The sequence below is a fragment of the Gouania willdenowi genome (assembly GCF_900634775.1).
Source record: "Gouania willdenowi chromosome 24 unlocalized genomic scaffold, fGouWil2.1 scaffold_320_arrow_ctg1, whole genome shotgun sequence".
NCBI classification, from domain to species: Eukaryota; Metazoa; Chordata; class Actinopteri; order Blenniiformes; family Gobiesocidae; genus Gouania; species Gouania willdenowi.
Genome location: NW_021144848.1, coordinates 2113036 through 2134503, shown reverse-complemented (window position 1 = coordinate 2134503; position 21468 = coordinate 2113036). Strand labels below are relative to the sequence as shown.

The window sequence follows — 21468 nt, the reverse complement described above, 5'->3', positions numbered from 1 at the left end:
TTCCAAATGGGACTTTTAGAGTTTGGTTTAGTGATGACACTGACGCCGCCGCAGTAGACTCGCCGCTCAGGCCCGGTGCTTCTACCATGTGTTGTCTCGTGTTTGTGACTGTAAGCCGTGCACGTGTCCAGGAGAGACAGAACTTTAGCTTGTTGTTAGTTTTGAAGCTAGTTTCTGTCAAAGTGGAGCTGTTTCATGGAGTTCCTTCATGCCGGTATAAACACACAAACAGCCAATCAGCTACAGACGGGCGGACCCAGCGTGCGGACACATCATATCTCCGTACGTCACCAGTAACAGGCCAACAGCCAATCATTCAGCAGCTGTGGAGTTTGGTTGCCATGTTGGTATGTTTTTCAGTGAGTAGCGTGCAGTGAGTTTAGACTGTGCAGTGATAAGCCAGGAGGAGAGTAGAGGCATCTGGTACCGGTAGTATCGTAATCCACGGTAGTACCGTCGTGTAGAATTTCTAGTATAGTAGGAACTGTTACATTTTGGCACCGTGGGGTACCGTGTGTATCATGCAACTATAGTTGCAATTGTGGTAGATTTGGTCTTTTCATTTTTAAGTCTATACATGAGATATTACTGTATGCAAGGAAACCGTGGATTTATTACCAAAAATAAACATGGGGGTGAAAGTAACTAGTAACTTTTACTTTGAGTTCTATTTAAATGAGCTACTTTTCACTTGTACTTGTGTGTTTTATGTATGACTTACTTGTATTTGTACTTGAGTACAATTTAAATCAAATAACAGTAAAATAAAGAAGTGTCACCCCACTCTTTTTACAAAGAGATGCTGGAGAGACCACACTTCTGGCATGGCCTGGGAACGCTTTGGGATCTCTGCCCTAATGACACAGATGACAATATGTTTGTCTAATAAAATAGGGCTTGAGCTTTATTTTGAAAGGATCTTTTAGAAAAGAAGACTGGGAGAGTTTTAATAACACGCACACGTCTGTGAGCTGATGTAATTGGACTGTAAGTCCCAGGAAGCAGGGAGTAGCCCTGTAAGGGGAGGGGGCATTAATAATTAATATTGATTAGGCAACCACGGGGCACCATGCTCTCTCGCCCTTCCACTCACTCGCCCTCTGAAACTTGGACGATTTTTGTCTCGGCATAAAGATAAAACAACGTGGACACGCTGAGGTTTGGTGCAGACGTTACTTTACGTTCCTTTAAAGTGATTTAAAGACTGGATCAACAACTGATCAAAGATCACGAGTCAATAAACGTCGACGTTTGAGTCTCATTGTGTCACAATAAAAGCACCAGAATCTTTTCTTTATTATCTGAAGACTACTTTTCTGTGGCCCCCAAAGTAAACCCCACAGAACGTCTTAAAACAAACATGAAACGACTTCATGAACTAACGGCAAAAAACACAACAAAAATACACAAAAAGATTCTAAACACAAAATATACAAAAATGCACAAAATGACAATGAATTTTACATAAATAACAGAAAATACACAAATTGATATTCTAAAAACAAAAAGAAATGAAAATAAAATTACAACAAAAACAAACAAAAAGACAACAATAATACACAGAAATGCACAATAAGACTTCAACAGCAAAATACAGAAAAACACAATAAAAATACACAAAATGATTCTTAACCATTAAAAATGACAACACAAACACACACAAATTACAAACACAAACAACCAAAAACAAAACAATACACAAAAGGAGAGAAAACAACATTTAATGTGTATTTCTGCTGATGTTTTGTGTGTTATGAGTCTTTTTTGTAGATTTTTGTCTACCTTTTGTGTATTTTGTTATAATCTTTTCTAGTTTTTTGGTGCCATTTTGTGCATTTATCATTCCCAGGGCCGCCGGCCGCCATTTGCCTACGTCTGTGTTATGGTTATTCCATGAATTTTATTTGTTTTAATTGTATCTTTTATTTAAAATAAACAAAATAAAACATAAAGATGAATTAAAGACAAACAAACAAGACAATCCGCTCAATAGGTGTGTGTGTGTGTGTGTGTGTGTGTGTGTGTGTGTGTGTGTATCCCTCTGCTGGAGGCGAGTGTGATAAGGTCCAATGAGAGCAGCTGTGGTGCTGTGAGGAAGTCTGACAGCAGCCATGAAACAAAGGCAGAGACGAGCGCGTCGCTTTCCAACAATAACCTGCTGCACATCTGTCAGTGGCACATGTGTATAAGCACAGATATGTTTCATAATGACACCCACAGGGGAAGCACAGAGGCTGACAGCTGCAACGTGCCTCTGCATAGACCATTCCTTTTTACACACGCATAGAAAATACGGATGTGGGTTTAATGTTATTATTTTTGTAAAGAAAATCAAGCGGGAATTTCAGTCCGACACTGAAGTGAAAGAAGGCCTCTAGGGCTGGGCGATTTTACCTAAAAGAAAAATTGAAGTTTCAATTTGAATTTTTATTTATTTTTATTTATTTAATGCAATTAAACATGACTGCAGACATCAGATATATTGTCAAAAGTGCAACTTTATTGCTGTGATTGTCCTCTAGAGTTAAAATGCATAGAATAATCCCAAAAGAGACTGTCATTCAACAATTTCAAGCTTTAACCCTGGTTTAAGAAAAAGTGCAACAGCAACTTCACAGTAGCTTCAATTTGTTGTTTAAAAAAATCAGATAACTACGTATTTTATAACATATAACATTACATTTAAAAAGATGTTAAACTCTTCCCTTAGCATCTCTGCATAGTGTGAATAAAACATTAAACATACTGTATAGCCTACTGAAAGGGTTAACACATGTAAACTAAGAGGGGGCGGGCTCACATCGGAACGTAAAAAAAGTCCGAAAAAAATGTGGTTGGAATTTTTATTTTTGATTTTTTTTAAACTCAAATTTGCAAAATAAAAATCGCTTTCATCTGCAAATTCGATTAAATCGATTTTTTGCCCAGTCCTAACGGCCTCACATGTACGTTTTGGCAAAATATCACACATTTACACACAAATAGTCCAGAGCAGGGGTTCTCAACCTTGGGTCGCGAGACACTGGGAGTGGCTCGCCAGATGCCTTCAAGAAACTAACTTTTTTTCAACAATTTGAGCCCATTTTTCTGCAACTACACCAAACTTTCCATTTTTCAACCTATTTTATTTACTTGTTCTTGCCACATTTTGGCTCCTTTTAATACATTTTTGCTACATTTCTCCCATTTCTGACACTTCTCCATCACATTCCAATGCCTTTTCTGCACATTTTTCCAAATTTCAACACATTTCCGGCACTTATAAAACCTTTCCACCACTTTTCCCACTGTCAGATTCTGTAAAGCAGGATGCTTGTGTAGAATCATTGTTTAGAAACTATCGACTTGGTGAATGTGTAACAGTCACACACACAGCATTGTAAAAGGGGTCGATAGAGAGGTGAGGACAATGATTCTTAGAACAGGAAACATGAGAAAACAAAGGTCATGCTGCTGGTTATCACAAGACCAGCTAGTGGTGAAGTGTTGGGGGGGTCAAACCCCACCTCTGGACTCTGAACTGTAGGTAGAAAAGCACCAGAAGAAGAACAGAGTCAGACAGAGAAACATCTCATAGGCATCTGGAGCAGTCTGCTGTGAAGGAAGCAGAGAACCATGATGGTGCTGGTAGCTTTACATGTATCAGGGTTATTGATTACCACATATATCATATTGACTCTGTTAATAAAACTGGTGTGAGGTGATGAAAAAAAGAAAAACACTGGCATTAAAAGTTCTACGCTGACACCACCTATTGTTGCACGATGACTCATTATTGTCACTTTTAACCTATTTTCACCATATTTCATGCTCATTTTTTTTTTTGCCAATTTAACCACATTCATGATTTGTCACTTTGAACAGTTTTTACCACTTTTTCTGTCAGTTTTTGCCCACTCTAATTTGCAACTTTTAATCAATTTCTGTGGTTTTAAAATCCCAGTTCACCACCTTTTCAACCATTTTCACTCACTTTTAACCCATTTTATTTTTTGTTTATCTTTTTTTTATTTTTGCCACGTACAACATAAAGACAGAGACAATTACAGAAAAAATGCCATAGACAATATTTTAAAATCTTCTACAATATAATAGTGTGTGTGTGTGATATTATAATAATTATAATAATGACATTGTGCTATTAGAGGATGGGGGAGGAGACAAAAACAAGTTAATAATAGACGATTAAAGTTGCAAACAGCAATGAATGGGCCCTCGCAACCACACACACACGTCGGGCAGGGGCACACATTGAGGTGTGTTGCATGTCGGGGTGTAGCTGACCAGTTACAAGGATTATATCACAAACTTTCCTGCAATGTTCTGTGCAAATTTAATGTCTATGATTTCCTTTTACTAATAAATGGCACTATGACTATGAATGACGGTTGAGTTAAACCATAACTAATTTTTTTGGCAAACAAATGAAAGCTGCTATAATTAATTAGCATCTACTTACAGTAGCTCTACAAACTTAATAACTTCCATAAGCATAGCACATCATCCTAGTAAACAGGCTGCTAAGAGGAATATTTACTATAAAGATTCAACTTTATTGTCAAGATCATTTTATAACGCAACCAAATAAACGTGTGTTTAAAATAAAAATATGAATGTGTGAAGTACTTTAACAGTGCAGTGTTGGATGCAAAACGTATATTAATCAGACACCATGTAGTTTGCAGACATTTGAGGCAAATATGATGATGTCATCAGTCCTACCTCTACAGTGATGTCATCAGTCCTACCTCTACAGTGATGTCATCAGTCCTACCTCCACAATGATGATGTCATCAGTCCTAACTCTACAGTGATGATGTCATCAGTCCTACCTAGTGATGATGTCCTCAGTCCTACCTAGTGATGATGTCATCAGTCCTACCTCCACAATGATGATGTCATCAGTCCTACCTCTACAGTGATGTCATCAGTCCTACCTCTATTGTGATGATGTCATCAGTCCTACCTCTACAGTGATGATGTCATCAGTCCTACCTAGTGATGATGTCCTCAGTCCTACCTAGTGATGATGTCATCAGTCCTACCTCCACAATGATGATGTCATCAGTCCTAACTCTACAGTGATTGTACAGAATTTCGTAGCAATACGTGAAACTAACTGTATGGCCATTTTTCAAGGGGGCGCTATAGAGTCATTTTGCCATTCACATGAGTAATTCCCCAAAATACCATATTTTTGCTAGTCCTAATATGTGTTCAAGTTTTCATGAGTTTTTTAACATGTTTAGACCTTCAAAATAAGCACTTTTGTGATGATAATAAAATCGAGGTGCTCAGGCCCTATATGTGAGGGAAAGGAACAATATATAAATATTTATATATACATACATATACAAAATGAAATTGAGAGAAAAGTGGGAAAAAGTCATAGATAAAAAATCAAAATAAATAAATAATAATCATTTTTTTTTTAAAAACTCTACGGAATGGGGATCAATGATAGTTTCAACCTGGAGTCCAGCACCCAGCTGAACTGAGGGAGCCAGGCCAGAACCCAGCAGACATTGGGGCGGCGGCCTCTGCCTCTTCTTTACCTCCTTTTCCTTTAACTCTTTTTTTTCTTTCCCCCTTTGCCCTTTTTCGCTTAAGATTTATGTAAATTGTATTAATGTATTTGTCCTCTCCCTGTCCAGGTATCCCTCTCAGCTATAGATTACCTGCTGACTCATCTTATGAGTGATGACGGACTTCACCTTCTCCCCTGGTGATTGGAGAGTGGTGCAGACATCCAGTCTGTTATGGTCAGAGAAAAGCAACGTGGACTGCAAGCGTGAGAGGATTTCCTCCGTTACACCTGAGCGTTGCATCAGGGTCATTTGTAAAGTTAAACTGTATTTTCTCTTTTATGCTACGCTTATGCAACAATTACCGTCGACTGCTTGTGTTGCCAACATCCTACTGCTGCATTAATGATGAAAAGTGACTCAATCCTTCAGCAAAGACTCAGGCTGGAGCTCCCTGATAACACTGTTGACTAAAACCTGCTGCTTTAACACACACACACACACACACACACACACACACACACATATGAATACTGGGAATTATGTGTTGCCCTCAGAGACAGGGAACGATCAAAGTGAAGCACAAATGTCTGTGATTGGCTTTGACTGACACTTGGTCACTCAACACTACAACATCCACCTAACTCATTCACTGCCAGCCATTTTCAGAGCAGCCAACCCCATATTGCCACGGGTTTTAGATCATTTTCACTGATCTTTCAAGACCCACTGAATATTTTGTACTATGACAATCTGAAATCTGAAACCAGATTCTGAAAGACTAGACTCTCCAGTTTCACCAGGGAAAAAACTGTTTCTAGCTTGTTTCGTTCTTCCGTAATCAGCAGTTGAATAGAGGCAAGTTTCACACAAATCACCAGTTTGTGACAAAAAGCTGAGAAAAACGTCTTTTCCGAAAAAACCTAACAATTACTTTGAAGCATTTTTTTTTGCTTTAGTGACACCTCAACATTTGTTTCCTTCTATAAAACTACAAAAACAACACTGAAACCAGGCTGTTGATGGCAACATTATTAATATTTTGCTATCTAGGTCAGAATTGAATGGATTTCTTACTGTATTTTGGCATTCCTCCAAGTCTCTCCCCCGTCATTTTCCACACACACAACTTTCGAGTGTCACCGCTCGCCCCGTTTTTTTGATCGTTTACTCTCACCATCGCCACACTCTCAATAGTCCACTTAGTTCCACACATGCTCTGGTTGAGTGTGAGCTGCTGTGAACTGGTGGGAACTTCAGCATCAACTCTCATAGCACCATTTTCTGTCTCGTAAACTCCTTTCCTCTCCCTCTGAGCTCTGCCCATCACAGGTGCTCTCTCACCCAAAGGTGCTCTGCTGCCACCTACATGTCACCAGTTGGTCACTACATCCATTGTACAAGTTAGATATTCACGGGAGAGCTTCGTCACACTGTCTCCTAGCAACACCAGCCGAAAAACACAAATGACGTCTTTAGACATCAATGGCAGTCAATGAGTTAATGGTAGACGGTGCAGATACAAGGTCCAGCCAGTAGGAGGCGACAGTTGTCGTGCAGCAGAAGGAAACTTTGTTTTATTTTGTGGCGTTGTACGTTTTAGGAGTAAATTTGTGTTTTTGTTGTCATTTGTTTATATTTGTTTCCATTTTGTGTATTTTTCTGCAATTTAAGATTTATGTCAAAAAAATACTTTTGTTTATTTTGTAGTGTGGATCTTTGGAGTATTTTTTTTTAATTAGTTTTGTGTATTATTGTTGTTTTCTGTATTTTAACTTATTTTGTGTTTTTGGAGTCATTTTGTGTATTTTTCTGTAAATTAGGATTTATTCTATTTTTGTGGCGTTATGCATTTTTGTTTTGTTGACATTTATTTATTTTTGTTGACATTTGTGTATTTTTCTGTAATCTAAGATTTATTTAAATAAACATTTATTTTGTAGTGTGGATCTTTGGAGTATTTTTTTTTAATTAGTTTTGTGTATTATTGTTGTTTTCTGTATTTTAACTTATTTTGTGTTTTTGGAGTCATTTTGTGTATTTTTCTGTAAATTAGGATTTATTCTATTTTTGTGGCGTTATGCATTTTTGTTTTTGTTGACATTTATTTATTTTTGTTGACATTTTGTGTATTTTTCTGTAATCTAAGATTTATTTAAAAAAACATTTATTTTGTAGTGTGGATCTTTGGAGTATTTTTTTTTAATTAGTTTTGTGTATTATTGTTGTTTTCTGTATTTTAACTTATTTTGTGTTTTTGGAGTCATTTTGTGTATTTTTCTGTAAATTAGGATTTATTCTATTTTTGTGGCGTTATGCATTTTTGTTTTTGTTGACATTTATTTATTTTTGTTGACATTTTGTGTATTTTTCTGTAATCTAAGATTTATTTAAAAAAACATTTATTTTGTAGTGTGGATCTTTGGAGTAATTGTTGTTTTGTGTATTTTTCTGGAACTTTGATTAAAAAAATTGTTTTGTTTATTTTTGTCGTGTTGTGTGTTTTTGTATCTCAATGTGGTGTTTTTAAATTGTGGATTTTTGTTTCCTGTATTTTACACATTTTCTGATTTGGAGTAATTTTGTGGATTTTTTGTCCTATTTGTGTGTTTTTCTGTAATTTAATATTTATTTAAAAATGTTTTAATAGTTTTGTTTATTTTGTAGCATTGTGCATTTTTGGAGTCATTTGAGTATTTTGTTTCCATTTTGTGGATTTTTCTGTATGTTAAGATTTTTTTTTAAAAAACAACAACTTTATTTTGTCGTGTGGATCTTTGAAGTAATTTTGTGTATTTTTGTTGTTCTTATTGTGTATTTTTCTGTAACTTTGATATATATATATATATATTTATTGTGGTTGTGTTGTGTGTTTTTGGAGTCATTTTCTACAATATATTTTTCTGTAAATGAAGATTTATTCAAATTTTTTTAAAAAAATAGTTTTGTTTATTTTGTTGTGTTTTGGAGTCATTGGTGTATTTTTGTTTCCATTTTGTGTATTTTTCTGTAATTCAAGATTTATTTTTACAAATATACTTTTGTTTATTTTGCAGTGTAGATCTTTGGAGTAATTTTGTGTATTTTTGCTGAAATGTAATTTATTTTTATTTATTACTATTAATAGTTGTGTTTATTTTTTTGTGTTGTGATTTTTGTTTTTGTGTGTGTGTGTGTGTGTGTGTGTCGCTCTGAGTGCTAATCTAGCTATATCAGACTGTAGCCTACAGATACGACGTGTGTAATATGATTGTGTGCAGTTCATCATTGGTGCATCTTAATGTGATTTCCACTGTAGTACAGTTAGTAATGTTACTGTTGCTCCTCCAGGAATTCATAATAGGACCAATGAAAGCACTGATAACAATTAAAAACAATTATACGTACGGACAGGAAGCGTCTAAAAACCATTGAACCAACGTTCTCACAGTTGAAGTCAATATGTTTAAGGTTCCCCATTAGCTGTTACCGTAGTAACCAGCCAGTCTTCCAGAGGGTTGTATTTCATAAAGCGAGTTGGCAGGTTTTATCATAGAAATCCTGGGTTTCTACCTGGCTCCGCCCACCTGAACACCGTTTCTCAAGGAACACTTTTTTGACTTTAAGTTGACACTTTTCTCTGACACACATTAGTAACATCACACACCACAGACGTGCTCACATCATTACTAATGTTGTGGATGTAGTAAAGTTCCCTGGGTACAACTTTAAAGTTATGGGGCGCAGTGAATTAAGACACCGCTCTTGGAAGCATGGGGTTGCGTGATTTTGGGTCGTTATTGCAAAAACAAAAAATGCATTTATTGTCGGTGTCTAAACATTTGGAGAAGAGCAGCCCTACTTTCAAGGAAAAAAGTAATGAAACTTTAGTAATTGAGAACGTAATTGTAATGGCCATTTAGGTGAAAAATAATAATTGTAATTTTGATTGTAATTGGAAAAAAAGGCAGGTGACTGTAATTGTATATGAACATTGATAATCAAAGGCGTAATTGCCTGATACCTCACGCTGAGATCCTAAAATGTACAGCGTACAAAGGAAACTACTCATAACTACCATCAGTCGTCATGGAAACACTGCAGAACAACATGAAAAGTAGTGAAAAGCGTACAAACTGAAGCTGTGATGTGGTAGCCTTAATGAGACCGTACGGTGTGTGGAATGTAACCTCCTTACAACTACAAAGAGACTCAATTAGATCATCCACACACACGTGAATGTTTAATGAAGAGTGTAAACTAATGCTCCGATACATATGATGCTAACAACCGTATTCTGGATTCATGTGTGACTCATACATATCAAAGAGACGCACCGTAAAGCACGTGTTTTACACGCGTGACGCCAACGCCGTTCTACGAGTGAGTAGACGAGAAAAGGTTTGAAATGATGTCAATGAGTCCATGGCTTGACATTTATGTTGTTCACGTTCACATAATGATAACTGATCGCCTTAAACTGTGTCATTATGTATATACGTTATCTTAAAAAGTAATACTAACGACTTAAGTCAACTAATAATCTGAAGTTTAAGAAAAAGCAAGCTGAAAAAGCAAACTTTATTTGCACTCTTAACTTCAAATAGATTATTAATTTAATATTCATATAAAAAACACATTAAAAAAATCATTATTTATTACAACTTAAAATGTTGTTATAATTATTACATTTCAGTCCTTCATTCATTGGTTATGATGGTGTAAAATTGTAAGTTAGCAGCCCATTGGATGTGGATGCTTCAGGATGGAGGAAGAACAGTGGGAGGAAAGTACCCCCCCCCCCCATGACAAACAGCAGAGCAGCTTTATTAATGTGTTGGTGCTTTAATCACAGCGACAGGAGGCCCGCCCCATGTGGCTCTGATAATTGGTCCATTCTACAAGACCAACAGGAGGCCTCAGTGGAGCTCCAGCATCACAATGACTTTAAATGTACTAATGGAGAAAATAGACCCTCCTGCTGCTGTCTGTGGGAAACACATGTGTATGTCCTCACACAGAAATAGATCAGAGGAAAGATGTGAAGCCAAACCCACATGGTGGTGAGGTCCTGTGTAGCACTGACAGCTTTCACTGGAGTGAAACGTGCACAATGTACACACCGTTTCTTTAAACCTGCTGGAGACCATCAGTTTTTAATTAAAGACAGTGAAGGAAAAACACTTCTACGCATCTGTCTACATGACTCCACATCCCACAATGCAATGCGCCAAGCTTTCCCGACAACAACTTTTTTTTTAGCAAACGATCTTGATTTATTGATCTATGAGGAATAATGACCAATCTGATGTTGTTCTTTGTATTTTTCTTGTTTGATTTCCCCCGTTTTTCCTCATCTTGTGTGTTTCTGAAGTTCTTTTGTGTATTTTTGTTGTTTTGTGTTATTTTTGTTGTTTTGTGCATTTTGTGTGCATTTTTGTATTTATTGTGCTTTTTCTAATCTTGTGTATTTTTGAATTTAACTGTGTTTTTGTTGTCATTTTGAGCATGTTTGTCATCTTGTGTGTTTTTTTCTTATCTTGCGTGTTTTTGGAATTACTTTGTGTGTATTTTTTGTCTCTTGTGTATTTTGTTGTTGTTGTTTTGTGTATTTTTTTTCCCCTGTCTTTTGTGTTTTTGAAGTCACTTCCTGCATTTACTTTGGAGGCCGTTTACAAATAAGCTGAGGGCCACATGTGGCCCCCGGGCCACTAGTTGCCCATGTCCGCTTTAAACAGACCAACAAATCAGTGAACTAACTTTTTTTTTAATGTGTTTTCTCCTCCGTTTGTGTTTCTTCTGTCCTTATTTACCTCTCAAGCACCTTCTTCTACTCTGCGTTGCCAGATACAGAAGCTAATCCAAACCACCACATTGTGACTTAACAAAAACACACAGAATGACAAACGATTACATAAAACATACCTCAAAAAAATAAAAGCATAACAAAAACAGGCTAAATTGCTTCTACTCTGTGTTGCCAGATACAGAAACTAATCCAAACCACCATATTGTGATTTATCACCAGCAGAGGCTTATTGTTTATTTTGCACAGAAATCACAAATAAATGACTAATAATTGATTATGCAAAATATGACTTCAAAAACAAAAAAAGACAACAGAAATAGACAAAATGACTTCAAAATTAGACAAAACTATTCCACAAAAAAACAAAACAACTAAAAAAGGTAGACCAAATGAATCCAGAAACACACAAAATGAAAAATGATTACACAAAATATGACTTCAAAACAAAAAAGGATAACAAAAACAGGCAAAATTACTCCAAAAACACAGAACCTTTCAAATTAAAAGGGACAAAAATTAGACAATTACTTCAAAATTAGACAAAATTACTCCAAAAACACACAAGACAACAAAAAAGTACAACAAATGAATCCAAAAACACACAAAATGACAAATTATTACACAAAATATGACTTCAAAAACACACAAAATGACTAAAAAGTACACACAAATAAATGAAAAAACACACAATTACTTCAAAAACACAGAATGACAAACGATTACACAAAATATACCTCAAAAGAATAAAAGGATAACAAAAATAGGCTAAAATACTTCTAATTTGCGTTGCCAGATGCAGAAACTAATCAAAACCATCACGTTGTGACTTATCGCCAGCTGATATATAAATATATATATATATATATTGCTGTTGTTTTTTAGATTGTTGCTGTATTGGCTCATGCTAACGTTGCTCATATTGTTTAGCTATTGTTGCTGTTGCTACTGTTGCAGTCACTGAACGTTTCTGTAGCTTTTATTCCTGTTTTTTTCCCTTGTTGTTGCTGTAACTGCTGCTGTTGTTCCTCGTGTTGTTTTGTTCTCGTTGTTTACACCTCACATTCACACAGCTGTCACATTAAAAGTTCTCACCCTGCTGTTCAAACCTCAGAGCCCCAACTTCCACTGACTGACCTCCTTTAAGTCATTGCTCATAATTCATTAGCTCGGGGCTAACGATACGCTAACTCATTAAAAGTCTCACTCACTATAGCAGTCCTAAGTGTCCTGAATGTTGCTCACGGCTCGTAACTTGCTTCTCTTTGTTTGGGTGATGAATATTAATCTGCTTTGTAGCCTATGTTGGCTGATCCTAGTGATCAGAGACTTTTATTTTGAAGGGGAGCCTCTGTGGAGCTCTACGTGTTGAAAATCAAACCCACAACAGAACGCTTGCTTTATGAGAGCGTGAATGCACATCTCCCTCATGGCTGCTGTAGTTTAAAAACAAAGAAGGAAAAACATGTCTGACTGACACTTCCCTAATGAAGGTGGATGAATTCATCCTGGGTTTGGATCGTCCCGAGTCGGCTGTTCTGCTTTCTGTGCCGTCACATGATCAATGACAGTTGATTCCGATCCAGGAAATGAAAGCAGGAGGAAACTCGTCTCATCTCTCACAAACACTGAACCCAGTCCTCAATGGGAAAAACCCATTAACAATAGAGACTTTATAACCACAAACAAAACATGCTTGGAGATGTTCACTAAACTATTTTCAAATGTAATTTTTGTGTATTACTGTTGCTGTGTAAACATTCTTCTGGTAATTTTAGTGTAATTTTGTTGTAAATGGTGTGATTTTATAGTTTATTATGTTGTTTTCGTCTAACTTTGATTTAGCTTTTTCAGTTTTTTTAAAGTGTCATTTTGGTGTCATTTTCTTTTAGTGACTTTAGTGTCATTTTGTTATTGTCTTTTTTCTCATATTCTTTACAAACAACATCATATTTCTGGCACCTTTTCAGGTGATGTATAAATAATCTTGAAGATGTTTACTAAACCATTGTTGTTTTATATGTTTTTGGCGTGTTTTTTTTTCTTGAAAATTTGTGTAGTTTTGATTCTTTTTTTTTTGTATTGTATTTGAATTTTTTGTGGTGTTGTTTTCATAGTGTCATATTATTTATTTTTGCTATTTCCTTTTTAAGTGTCATTTTTTTTGTGTATTACTGCTGCTGTTTCATGTTGTTGTGGTAACTTCCACATGTTTGGTTAGCCTAGCATGAGACAACCACTCCCACATGTTTCGCTAGCTTAGCATGAGACAACCACTCCCACATGTTTGGTTAGCTTAGCATGAGACAACCACTCCCACATGTTTGGTTAGCTTAGCACGTAACAACCAGTCCCATATGTTTGGTTAGCTTAGGACGTAGCAACCACTCTCACATGTTTGGTTAGCTTAGCACGTAGCAACCACTCCTACATGTTTGGTTCGCTTAGCACCGAGCAACCAGTACCATATGTTTGGTTAGTTTAGCATGTATCAACCAGTCATACATGTTTGGGTTAGCTTAGCACGTAGCAATCAGTACCATATGTTGGAGTTATCTTAGTATGTATCAACCAGTCACACATGTTTGGGTTAGCTTAGCACGTAGCAACTAGTTCTACATGTTTGGGTTAGGTTAGCATGTAGCAACCAGTCATACATGTTTGGGTTAGCTTAGCACGTAGCAACTAGTCCTACATGTTTGGGTTAGCTTAGCACATAAAAACCTGTCCTACATGTTTGGTTAGCTTGGCACGTAGCAATCAGTCCTAGATGTTTGGGTTAGCTTAGCATTTAGTAACCAGTCCTACATGTTTGGTTAGCTTGGCACGTAGCAATCAGTCCTACATGTTTGGTTAGCTCAGCACGTAGCAACCAGTCGCACATGTTTTGGTTAGCTCAGCACATAGCAACCAGTCGCACATGTTTTGGTTAGCTCAGCACATAGCAACCAGTCCTACATGTTTGGTTAGCTTGGCACGTAGCAGCCAGTCCTACATGTTTGGTTAGCTCAGCACGTAGCAACCAGGCGCACATGTTTTGGTTAGCTCAGCACATAGCAACCAGTCGCACATGTTTTGGTTAGCTCAGCATATAGCAACCAGTCCTACATGTTTGGGTTAGCTTAGCACGTAGCAAACATGTGTGTTTCTGTTCTATTCTGTGGTGCAGCAGCTCCTCCTCTTCCTCAGTCCTTCTTTAAAGCACTTAGCGTTGATTAGCAGCCTGACCTCAGGCCTTTGATTCACTCCATCTCTCTGCTCATTGTTTACGTCCCCCCACCATTCGTCATGTTGCTCCTTCCTCAAAGGTTACACGCTGCGTTCTGTACGCAGGCCGAGCCGTTAAAAGCCTTCCAGCGTGAAGCTCACAGGCAGCAGCAGCAACTATAGAGCTGTTCATATTCTCATCAAAGCATCTTTCAGCGTTAACGCTAACGCTAACACTGACACTAAACGTCCTCCTTCAGTTTGGACAGCAGCGGATTGAAAGAAGTCACCGCTCAGAAGGACAACTCAGGAAACTCATGTAAAACTAGAGCTTTGCCTAATTTTTAGTGGCATCCAAAATGAGAAATGATTACACAACATACGACTTCAAAAACACAAATAGGATAACAATAATTACTTCAAAATTAAACACAATGACTTCAAAATCAGACAAAAGTATATAAGGATGACAAAAATATGCAAATTGACTCCAAAAACCAACAGAACCTTGACAAAAACATACAAAGTAACTGCAAAAACACATAAACTTACTTAAAAAACAGAAAATAAGTCAAAATTACTCACAAAACAACAAAGTACACTAATTGAATCCAAAAACAAAATTACAAATTATTACATAAAATACGACTTCAAAACCACAAAAGGATAACAAAAATATGCAAAATTACACAAAAACATATAGAAAAACTGCAAAAACACACAAAATGACCACACTTTAAACAACTAATAATTTCCCAAAAAATTACTTCAAAATCACTAAAGAAATTACACAAAAACACACAAAATGACAAATGATCACACAATAAAAAAGTACACAAAATGAAAACACAAAAAACAGATATGGACATTCCACAAATCAAGAAAAAAAACTACAAAACCCACAAACCACGGCAAATATACACATAAAATACCAAAAACCCCACAGATAATGAGTGGAGGAGAAGATAAACGACACAGATGAAACATCTGTGAAAACACACCAACATTCCCACATCTTGGTATTCAGGACACACTGTAGCTGCAGCTGCTAATGCTAATGCTAATGCACATGTGTTTGATCTGCAGTAGTACAGCTTCTTACCTCCTTCCCTGACAGGTAGTAGGCAGACAGCAGACCTCCAACAAACCTGATGTTCACCTCAAACACAGAGATCTCAGCGTTCTGCAGTAAAAACACACACAGGAAGAACCGTGAGACACACAAGGACTGGACACACACTCAGAGAAGGATTGTGCAGATGTTTTTACAGCGCTAAAAAATGACCAATACAACCACACACAACAAAAAGAACAACAAAAATAAACAACAAGACAATAAAATAACAAAAAGGACGACCGAATATGGAAAAGGACAACAAAATTCAACAAAAAGATGGCAATACGCACAAAGGGACAACAAAAAACAAACAAAAGGACAACAAAATAACAAAAAAGACAACAAAACAAAGAAAAGAACAACAGGACAACAAAATGCACAAAAAAACCCACAAAATGCACAAAAAGAACAACACAATACACAAAAGATCAACGAAATATACAAAATTCATCAGTCCTGTCTGTCTCTACTCATCAGTCCTGTCTGTCTGTCTTCATCAGTCCTGTCTGTCTGTCCACCACGGACAGGACAATCTAATCAATCCCAGATAAATGACAGGTCACACAGAATGAGACTGATCATCCTCTCAGTGACTGATTGAGGAGCTTCAATCTCTGGAACTCTTCCTCATAATCAGATTAACTGTTCCTCCATGTATCTACACCAGCATTAATGATCGTATTTATTCAATCTGATCTCAGGGTCACATGATATCACCAATCAGGAAACAACAAAGGATTTGTGCCTCATTGTTGTCGGTTGTTGTGTTTTTAAAATCATTTTGTGTTTTTGTTGTTGCTTTGTCATTTAGATCATCTCATCTAATATCATCTCATTGTATTTAATCTCATCTTATTTGATCTAATCTTATCCTTTCTCATCTTATTTAACACTAGGGTAAATACAGTGTAAAAGACAAAGAGGAACGACCTCCTTTAACTGGAGGAGGATAAGAATCTGTCATCACTCTGTATCTCATCCTTCTGACACTTCATCATGACTTCACACCATCACCTTTCTAAAAATACACACACACACACACACACACACACGCACCTAACAATCATAAATATAAAGTGATCAGGTGATCTTTGCTATCGATCACCGCCTGCGTGACATGTAAACACATGTGTGCAGGAGTGTACACGTGTGTAAGTGTGTGTGTGTGAGTCAGGCGTGCACGTGTGTACACGCCTGACAGTGTTTACATGTTACGTAGATGGTGCTACATTAGTGAAGTGTGTCTGATTACTGCAGCTTCACTCACGCCACACCTGCCACTAAACCTAACTACTGTAGTTATATACAGTACGTTTAGTGAAAGTTAGACAGGTACACGTGGATGAACTGGTGTGCACACGCACCACACGCACACGCACACGCACACACACACACACACACACAGGGCCTTACCACATTAAAGTCCAGGTTCTTCTCCACCCAGTCCGTGGCAGCATCAAACTCCTCAAACATTTCCATGATGTAAAGAGTGTCCAGAGCGTCCACGATGGTCGCTCCTTTTATACTTCCTACACAAACACACACACACACACTTTAGATGGTTGGTGTATCACTTAAACTGGTGATCATTATAAGTGGTGATGCGTTAACGCCGTCATATAAAATATAAACCCCTCCTTCTATCACAACACAATCTTTTTCACATTTGACAACATCTGATGTTGAAAAGCAAAGCGGTCACGTGATAACACAACGACTAGTCAAACGGTAACACCACTGATACAACAATGTCAGCGTTACACGCACACAGCATGGATTAAATATGTCAGAATTTAATCTAAAGGAGAATTTAGACTGTAAAGTCAGCATTTAGAGTCTAACTAATCTAAACATGATTAGACATTTTTGTTTCTCTCCATTACGGTACGTTTTTGGAGTCATTTTGTTTTTGTTTTTTTTGTCGTTTCTCTTTTTTGTTGTCATTCTGTATGTTTCTCTGTTATTTCTGTGTTTTTTTGGTCATATTGCATAAATTTCTGTTATATTAAGCGTTTACTTTTGAGGATTTGTATTTTTCTCTGAATTAATGTGTTTGTGTTTTTGTTGTTGTATGTGTTTTGGAAAATTTTGTTGTTGTTTGCATAAAAATATAGGTGTATTTTCCCTCATTTTTTGTGTTATTATTGTCTTTTGTGTGTTTTTGTCGTAGTTTTGTGTGTTTTTGTGTGCTTTTGAAGCCCTTTAGTATATTTTTTCTAATTTTGTCATTTGTGTTTATGTTCTTGTTTTGTGTTTTGATTGTTGTTTGTGTTTTAGAAGTAATTTAGCATATTTTTCTCTTATTTTGTGTGTTTTTGTTGTCCTTTTGTGCATTTTTGTTGTCATCCTCTGTATTTTTCAGTCAATTTGACTATTTTTATTTCAAGCTATGTGCGTTTGCATTTTGTGGGCAGCATAAAATGAAGCTGCCAGTCGCACGTGTCTGGTTTCGAGCTTCCCTGAAACCTGAAATATGTTTTTAAATGACTGAAAGATGCAGAAATGACTAACACCTTAAATCCATTTCACTTTCTGTGATTATGTGAATAATGAGTGATTTACACGCTGACAGGCAGAGGTGGCAGCACACCCGTTAAAAAACAAGCTGAAAATGAGAGATTTTCTGATTTTTGGCTGTTATTGAGAGGTTATTTTGCTGCGCGGATGCTGAGAGGCAGCCATTATCTCACTGATGAAATGTCAGAGTTTGGCTCCTCACTAGCGATTAGCCTCATAGCAGGAGGGAAGACACACACAGATGCATCAGCACCAGCGCTGCCAGTCAACTCCAACAGCCACGTAATACGAGCCAAGCTTTTAGTCGTTCGCTGCGCCTCAGCAGCACAATAGCAGAGTATGTATGAGGCCGTGTGACCACTTAGAGGTGGGAAGAGATGGAAGTGCAGGATGTGGGTGAACAGAAACACAAACCAGGCAATAAATACAAAAAGGAGAGCAGAGAAACACTCAAACATGTTGGAAAAAAAGATGGAAGAAGAGATAAAAGCTTTGATACGATGGCACAGAGAAGCTGTTCACGTCCTGACAACCTTTGATTTCACTTAAATCAAGAGAAGAAACTTCCACTAAAACCTGTCATTGAGGTGGAACGTGAGGTTTCTGCACCACACGAGGACACAAATAGGATTTTTAAATGCTATCTATAAAGCAAGGAATGTCTGTCTGTCTGTGTGTGTCTGTTCCTCAAATATCTCTGCGGCTCAGATTGAGCTGAGACTTTCAACATGGCTGCTGCTTGGTTCAAAAGTGTGCAACGTTGGATTTGTTTGGACTGCAATGATACTGTGCATAAACTATTTCATAAAATTGTCCACCGGGACAGCTCAATGTTGACAGATAGTCATGGTAACTGAGGATAAGCTGCATAGAATCTACAGGAGTGACGTCATTTACTTCACATGACCGTGGATTTGTACCTGCAGCGGCGCGAGCTAGAGCGGTACATAGCCGGCAGTTGGCTCCCATTCTGTGCATCTAAACTCAGATCTGTGAGGATGTTTGTGTGTAGCTAGCTGCTATACAATTTTTTTCATTTGATCTATTTTGTAGTCCTTAAGTGCGTTTTTGAAGTAATTTGCTGTCCTTTAGGGTATTTTTCTATAATTTTCTTTTTTCAGTCATTCTGTACATTTTTGTTTTCATTTTGTGTTTTTGTGTATTTCTGTCGTTGATTGTTTGATATTCTGTTTTGTAGCTGTTAAGTGTGTTTTTGGACTCATTGTGGTTAACTGTGTTAGTTGATATTTTTCTGCAGTTTTGTTTGTAGTTTATTTTTTTAGTCATTCTGTACATTTTTGTCGTCAGTTTTTGTTTCTGGAACCATACCCAGTCATACATATTTTTGTTTTAATTTTTTCTATTTTTGAAGTTGGTACGTGTGTTTTTGGAGTCATTCTGGGTTTTCATCGTCAATTTTTGTTTCTTGATTATTTTTTGTGTATTTTTGTTGTTGATTTGTATATATTTTTAGTTTTCATCTATTTTGTTGTCGTTAAGTGTGTTTTTGACTAGTTTTGTTGTCCTTTAGGATATTTCTCTGGAGTTTTGAAAGTCTTGAAATGTCATTCTGTACATTTTCGTGATCATTTTTTAGGAGCGTTTTGGAGTAAAATGTTCTAGTTTTTTTTCTTGTTTGTCTTTTCTTCTATAATTTTGAGTGTTTTTGGAGTCATTTTGTATTTTTTCTGTTATTTTTGTGTACCATAGTAGTGTTCCTGGAGTAATTTGTCTATTTTTGTTGTCCTTTTGTGTATTTTTCTGTACGTCTGTATGTATTTTTTCATTTCCGTAATCACAGAAAGAGGAAGGAAATCACAGAATTGAAATATAGAAATCTGCTATAATCTCCATACTTGTTTTGTGAGGATATCTTATTATTTTCACATTAAACACATGGTTAAAGGTGTTGCACGTGAGTGGAATGAATAAACAGATTCATTAGTCGCACTACAAAATCTGTGCTCGATTTTTTGCGTGAACTGTTTCAACCTGTGAAGTTTTGATAATTACAATTATTTACAAGATTTAAATGAAACAATTCCTACAAAGCATTTCAGTTTGTCAGTAATTCAATCAATTAACGGGAAATGTGATGAAATGGAAATAATACAATAAAGTAGTAAAGCCTGACACAGAAATAAGAAAATGAATAGATTTATTCAGGCTTATCTTTCCAATCTAAAAACATATTAATGAACGTGTTCAGTATTGAATCTTTGAGGTAATTTGTGCTGATTAGAACAGATGTTGAATCCATTAGTGGATCCATCTGTGTGAAACTAAAAAGTGCACCATCAGCACTTTATAACCACAGTGCTTTTCTATGAACGGATCCCGTCACAGCTGCTTCCTGCTTTCCTTTGCAGCGTTTTCAGTGGCACAGAGACTTCTTTCCTTTATGTGACTCACATAGACGCTGAAACCATGACCAGAATAGTAATAATCTCACAACAATAAGGAAAGAGGAGGTTACATACAGTATCCCTATAGATCTGTAACAAACTACAGCAAAAAAAGAAAAAAAAGATCATTTACAACCTTCAGACGATAGCTTTTAATAAAATAAGAAAAATGTTTTAAAAAAGAGAAGAAAAAGTGAAAATAAACAAAAAACAAAAAACAATTCTAATTTACAACCTTTAGAAGGTTAATAAAATAAGAAAAAACATTTTAAAAAATTAAAGAAAAGTGAAAAACAACAGCTTTCAATAAAATAAGAAAAACTTTTTAAAAAGAAAAGAAAAAAAAAAGATTATTGTTTGTTTCTTTCATCAAGCTTTAATTAAAGGAACATTTCCACTATTTGATTCTTCTTAAAGTTTGATTTTGACTTTGTGGGGTTGCCGTAGTTACTCAAGCAGCTGAAGTTTAAAGTGCAGCTCTAAGTGTTTACACAGGCTGTGTGTGTGTGTGTGTGTGTGTGTACACTCCTGATAATGGAAATGGATGGAGTAATTCTGCAGTGGCCCCCCCTCAGGCTGGTGTGGGGGTAGCGAGGTGCTGTGGGCTCTGTCTGAAGTGATGTAAATCACACACGCACACACAAAAGCTTTTGGATTAAAGTATGAGTCCTTCTGATTGGTTGGTTCTACAGGAAGTGGCTCCATTGCACTAGAGAGTGATTCCCTTGACACGGGCAACTGGTGGTTCAGGGGCCACATGTGGCCCTGGCTCTAATTTTATGTGGCCCCCAAAGTAAACGCTCTAGATTACTCCCAGAATACAAAAACATCACAGAAAAATAGATAAAATGATTCCAGAAAAACATAAAACTACAACGTGTGTGTGTGTGTGTGTGTGTGTGTGTGTGTGTA

General features: G+C 36.7%; 1 protein-coding gene across 1 annotated transcript in view; it reads right to left on the bottom strand.

Annotated features, from left to right (window-relative positions):
- Positions 1–21468, bottom strand: part of man1a1 (mannosidase, alpha, class 1A, member 1) — a 125680-nt gene that overhangs the window by 36590 nt on the left and 67622 nt on the right. Inside the window, exons 3-4 of the mRNA XM_028440549.1 lie at positions 17048–17163; positions 15620–15700 (exon numbers count right to left, since the gene is read on the bottom strand). Coding sequence (XP_028296350.1) covers positions 15620–15700; positions 17048–17163 — 197 coding nt within the window. The remainder of the gene's footprint in view (positions 1–15619; positions 15701–17047; positions 17164–21468) is intronic.